Below are 5,747 nucleotides of genomic sequence, written 5' to 3'. Positions count from 1 at the left end.
TGCACAATTGCGATGGATCCTGATCTGCCAGTGAGCGTTTAGGTGATCTTGATTTGGTGTGTGATCTGCACTTTGAACACTATTGAACAATAACTGGTGAGCACGTGTTGCTTACGGTGATCGATGATCAATAATGGCGTCTTTGCGCGCGAGCCGCCGAGAAGACCCCTGCTCACGCGTTACCTAGATGGGCGACTTCCGATCGATAAATCGATCGACCGTGAGCGCCATCATGGCTGGGCGGATTCTCAAACATTTCCGTCCGCCATCAGCAACTCGTTGATGATGTTTCTACAGGGGTGAGCTCAGCTTGATGGTGAACAGGTAGGATGACAAGCTTGGTGATCGGTCGGATAAGAGTTGTGGTTGCAGTCTTCACAGTTGCAACCCTGGTGAGGGCATCCTTGCCGGTGTGAACTTCGGTCACTCGTGCGAGTGGCCACTTGCTTGGTGGAAGATGCTCGTTCGTGAGCAGCACCAACGAGCCTGTCTTGATGTCGTGAGATGGATGATGCCACTTTGAGATTGACTGAAGTCTCTGCAGGTAGTGTCGAGACCACTGAGACCAGAAGTGTTAAACCCTTTGCTGGATCAGCTGCCATTTAGACAGTCTACCTGGTGAAACGTCGAGCAGTGATGGTTCTGGTATCGTGTTGAGTGCTGAGCCGATGAGAAAGTGTCCTGGGGTGAGCGCCGAGATGTCGCCGGGATCGTCACTGAGCGGTTCCAATGGCCTTGAGTTGAGCACCGCTTCGATCTGTGTTAGGAGAGTGGAAAACTCTTCGAAAGTTAGTAAGAGCTCACCAATCGTGAGATGATACTTGATCGATTTCACAGCTTCCCATTTTCCTCCCATGTGAGGAGCAGCTGGTGGGTTGAACATCCATTGAGAGTTGTCTGCTGACAGAATCGATGCAATTTGTTGGTGCTCCCTTGAACTTGACGTGAACAGGCATTTGAGCTCTGCCTGTGCTCCAATAAAATTTGTAGCACAGTCAGAGTACAATTTGTGAGCGATCCCTCTTCGTGACGAGAATCTTCTGTAGGCTGCCAGAAATCCCTCGGTTGAGTAATCGCTGACAACCTCGAGGTGAACAGCTGACGAGGAGAAACATACGAACACGCAGATCCATCCTTTGATCGTTTTCGAGCATCTTCCCTTTGAATTTTTCATTGTGATCGGTCCTGCATAGTCGACACCGGTGTGAGCGAATGGTCGTGATGGTGTGACTCGAGAGAGAGGTAGTTGACCCATCATCTGATGAGCACGAATGCCCCTCTGCCGAGCACACACGACGCATCTCAAGATGTGAGATTTTACAGGAGCTCTGCCACCGATGATCCAATACCGTTGTTGAATATATGCGAGCGTGAGCTGTGTTCCTCCGTGAAATGTTCGCATGTGAGCATCTTCAATGATGATCTTTGACAGGTGAGCGTCCCGTGGGAGGATCGCTGGATGTTTTTCATCCCTGCTGCGCGCTGTATTGGTGAGTCTTCCTCCTACTCGTGTTGTTCCCTGCGAATCGATGAAGGCGGTGAGGCGACTGAAAGGGTGAGTTGCAGGCAGGGTTGAGCTTGAGTTGAGCGTTTTGATTTCGCTGGTGAAATACAAGTGTTGAGTCGCGTGAATCCAGAAGAGCTGCGCCTTCTCCATGTCGCAAGATGGTATGATGATCACAGGAGGAGTGTCGAGCTTTCTCTTAAGCCGTGAGGCAAATCTGAAACAAAGTGCAGTCAGTCTATACAGCTTAATAAGAGATGAATATTTATAAATGAGATCCCAATGATGACTTAGCTTTTGAGCTGAAGCAAAGAGTGAGATATTGGGTCTCGCTTCGAGCTCGCTGGTTAAAGTTGAGAATTCCTTTTGCTCTGGCCAATGATCTTGATTTCGAGCCATCCATGGAGGACCTTTCCACCAAAGCTCTAATCGTTGGAGTTGATCTGTCGAAATGCCTCGTGAAACACAGTCGGCTGGATTAGACGTACCTGGAACATGCCTCCAATGCGCATTTGGAGTGAGTTCTTGGATCTGAATGACTCTGTTCCGAACATAATCCTTCCAACGTGATGCTTGCGATTTGATCCATATGAGCGAAACTTGAGAATCCGTCCACAGGTGCGTTGCATTGATCTTCACCTTGAGCGTTGATTGAACATATTTTGTGAGTTTTGCCAATAGGAGTGCTGCAGACAACTCCAATCTTGGTATTGTGAGCCTCTTCAGTGGTGCAACTTTTGTCTTAGAACAGACAAGTGACTTCATTGAGTTGCTGGACCGAGAGCTAACAGTGATATAAATCACTGCTGCCATGGCGAGTTGAGAAGCATCAGAGAATCCATGAATTTCTACTGTTGAATTGTTCCATGTGTTGAACCATCTTGGGATCGATAGCTTGGCCAAGCTGTTGAGATCTTCTCTGATGATGAACAATCGTGATACAATTTGAGACGGTAATGGTTCGTGCCAATTGATTTTGTGTAGCCAGAGTTCTTGTAATAGTATCTTTGCTCGTACTATTACCGGTGAGACGAAACCTAATGGATCAAATATCCGAGCCACTTCGGACAATACGAGGCGTTTTGAGCACTTACTTGGTTGATCTGTGATCGTGGATGAAAAGCCAAAATTGTCGGTTTGAGGCATCCATTGAATTCCGAGTAATTTGGTAGTGCAGTCGTCAAATGATATAGGAGCTGACGATTGTGTGGATGTCGAAACAGCCCTTAGAAGATCTGGGTGAGTCGCATGCCATTTTGCGAGTGGAAATCCGCCCGCGTTGCACAATGCAATCAGCTGTTGAGCGACCTCCACAAGTTCCGAGATTGAGTCTGCTCCTCCAAAGATATCGTCCACATATGTGCCATGTGTGAGCGAAGGCGTTGCCAGAGGGAATCGATGACCCTCATCGTGAACAACTTGCATGAGTGCTCGTGTCGCCAGGAAGGGAGCCGCCTTTGTGCCATACGTGACAGTTGTGAGCTGGTAAGGGATGACATTGCGGTCTTCATCGATCCAAAGAATTCGCTGGAGATCCCAATCATCCTTGTGAACTGCTACCTAGCGATACATTTTAGTGATATCTGTGGCAAAAATGTGGTGATAATGGCGGAGCCAAATTAGAACATCTGTAACATTCAAGAGCAAATTAGCACCAGTATGCATTAAATCGTTGACTGATTTGCCTGATGTCGTAGCTTTTGATCCGTTGAATACAACCCTGAGCTTCGTTGTTGAACTATCGAGTCGTAGAACTCCATGGTGAGGCAAATAATATGGTTGAAGATGAGCAGAGGTCTGAGGTGTTGAACCGTCAGAAGAGACCCTCAACCCTCCTGATGCCGAAACATCATGTGCCAAGGTCATCTCCCCGTCGGGCCCAACGTTCTCAGCCTCTCTTGATGAAATTCTTTGGTGATCTGGAGTCTTTACCATGTGTCCTAATTCTTCGTACTCTTTCATGAACTCGACGTAGAGCTGGTTGTATGTTGAATCCTTGGAAAGTCGTCGCAAAGTGCTTTGTAGACATCTTTGAGCAATCTTGTGTGAATTGCCTAAGAGCGATGCTGGTGCCTTGAGTGGAATGCGAACGATGTATCTTCCTGTGTGATCACGAGAGTGAGTCGCACAGAAATGTGATTCGCATTCTTCTTCCTCCGGAGTGAGCGTGCTTGGAATGTCCATTGGTGACTCCTCTTGAACCCAGAATTTGGTGAGCAGCTCTTGTAGATTGCTCTGGTCGTCTTGAGCAACTGCAAAGTGTGAATAATTAGTATTTGAGTGTGATTCGTTGACTGGGCCAATGACGAGCCATCCAAAAATGGAAAGTTGAGCAATTGGTGTTGTTGGTGACCCCTTGATGATATTTGGCTTGATGATCCTTCCGTAGAAATCCGCTCCAATGATTAAATCGACTGGTCTTGGTGTCAAAAAGTCATTGTCCGCCAGCCTCAATTTTCTAGTGTGAGGCCAATCCGGAGTTCTCATTGAGAACGATGGCAGGATTGTCGATACGGCTGTGAGCACGTGAGCCTGGATGCAGACAGTCTGTTGTGAATGCATCGATTGGAGTGTGACAGTGACCACGCCCTTTGTTTCAGTTGATTTTGTTCCACCAACACCAATGATTGTGATGGATGATCGGTGTCTCCGTAGGTTGAGCAGACGGGTGAGTTCTTTGGAGATGAACGAAATTTCGGAACCTGGATCGATTAAGATGCGGATTTGGTGAAATGTCGTTGAGGTGGTGAGCAGAGCTTGAGCGGTTGCGAGGAGTGTTTTGTGATCTGGCGGTTTGACGTCTGCACCGAGTTCCTACTCGGTGGTTTGAGCGGATGAGGAGGCTGATCTGGATGAGCCGGCTTGAGCTTGAACCGTTTTCGGCTCGCCTTCGTGGATCATCGTGTGATGGTGATCTCCACAGTGTTTGCATTTTTGAGTAGATTTGCACGAGCGGACGCTGTGCCTGCCCAAGCAATTGTAGCACAGGCGCTTGGTTTCAACGCACTGTGCTCTCACCTTGGGCGTCATGCTCCTAAAGAGTGCGCACGCAACAATGTAGTGTTGCCCTCCGCAACAGTCGCAGCACTCGAAAGGCGATGGTAGCTCGAAGTCGGGCCTCTCGGGTGCCGTTCGAGGAGCTGTCTGGCGAGCTGGAGCTGCAGCTACTGCGGCGTGAGCTGGCCTTCTCAGCTGAGCAGGTTGAGCTGCTTGCCGCGGTGGTGCCGATCTTGGTTGAGCCACCTTTGCCTGGTCCTCGCTTAGCGATTCCAAGGTCCTCACGCGTGCGGTGACGAACTCTACCAGCGAATCGAACTTTGGGAACTCTGTCGTCGTCCCAAACGACAACTCCCACCTCTCCTTGGTCGTCCGGTCCAGCTTGCGGCTGACCTGATGCACCAGCATGCAGTCGCCCAGTGTTCCCGGATCCACCAAATTGAGCACAGCGTTTCTCGTTTCCAGAGCCGTCGAAATGAGCTGGCTCAGGCTTTTCGCTTGCTCGGCTGCCATAACCGGCGGCCCAGCAGGTAGCGACGCCAGTTGATCTAGGTGAGCTTGTATGAGCCCACGATTGTTCTCATAACGGCTCTTGAGCTGGGCGATGGCTGCGTTGAGAGACAAGTTTGAGATAATCTTGAGCGGCTCTCCTCGCAGGCATCCCTTGAAGTAGTAAAACTTCTGGACGTCGTCCAAGTCCTCTCTGTTGATCACTACGGAGGTGAATAAATCAATGAACGACGGCCAGTCGGTATAGCTACTATTGAATTTAGGCAGTGCGATATCTGGGAGCTTAGATTAAGCTGGCGTCTTGCTTGGTTGATCTGGCTGTTGAACCGGTCGTTGAGCCGTGAGCCTGGCCCTCTCCTTGGCAATCAGGGACTTAGCGTCGGAGTGAGCGTCCTGCATCTGCTCATGGAGTTCCTCGTTGAAGTATGGATGATCCGTCATCGAGGAGGGCCACACCACCTCGAAATGAGCGTGCTCTTTCCCAAATGCCTTCAGGACCTCGTCGGCCTGCTGCTTCAGGTCGTCGAGCTCTTCCTTCGAGAGCTGGCCCGAATTCTCTTGAAGCGTGGTGAGCAGACGCCTCATTGAGCGCAGCCGTCCCTGCTGCGTCTTGACCTTGAGCTGCAGATCGACAGGCAGAGAGGAAGGTGCACTGGCGCGTGTCGCATGTTGATGCGGCGACGGTGTTCGGCGCGCTGGTACCGTCGCAGCCAGAGCGGGAGATGACTGGCGTGAT

The 5,747-nt window shown here is 50.0% G+C and overlaps 1 protein-coding gene across 1 annotated transcript; it reads right to left on the bottom strand.

Moving 5' to 3' along the window:
- Positions 1–268: 268 nt before the first annotated feature.
- On the bottom strand, positions 269–4,066 carry LOC114881867. The gene is made up of 3 exons (XM_029198753.2): positions 3,131–4,066; positions 581–3,064; positions 269–538 (listed from the first exon to the last, which is right to left on the bottom strand). Exons 1-3 carry the CDS (start codon positions 4,064–4,066, stop codon positions 269–271), a joined length of 3,690 nt encoding a protein of 1,229 aa, XP_029054586.2.
- Positions 4,067–5,747: the final 1,681 nt, after the last annotated feature.

Source organism: Osmia bicornis, chromosome 1 (genome assembly GCF_907164935.1).
Source record: "Osmia bicornis bicornis chromosome 1, iOsmBic2.1, whole genome shotgun sequence".
Classification (NCBI taxonomy): domain Eukaryota; kingdom Metazoa; phylum Arthropoda; class Insecta; order Hymenoptera; family Megachilidae; genus Osmia; species Osmia bicornis.
Note: the sequence above shows the minus strand (reverse complement) of the source record. Positions and strands in the feature narration are given on the sequence as shown.

Excerpts from the sequence above, each read along its gene's own strand:
- LOC114881867 (XM_029198753.2), bottom strand. The coding sequence starts at position 4,066 with ATGCATTCACAACAGACTGTCTGCATCCAGGCTCACGTGCTCACAGCC. Across the intron at positions 3,065-3,130 it reads TGCTCTTGAATGTTACAGAT|GTAGCAGTTCACAAGGATGA; the intron begins GTTCTAATTTGG and ends ATGTATCGCTAG. Across the intron at positions 539-580 it reads GGCAGCTGATCCAGCAAAGG|AGACTTCAGTCAATCTCAAA; the intron begins GTTTAACACTTC and ends CACTACCTGCAG.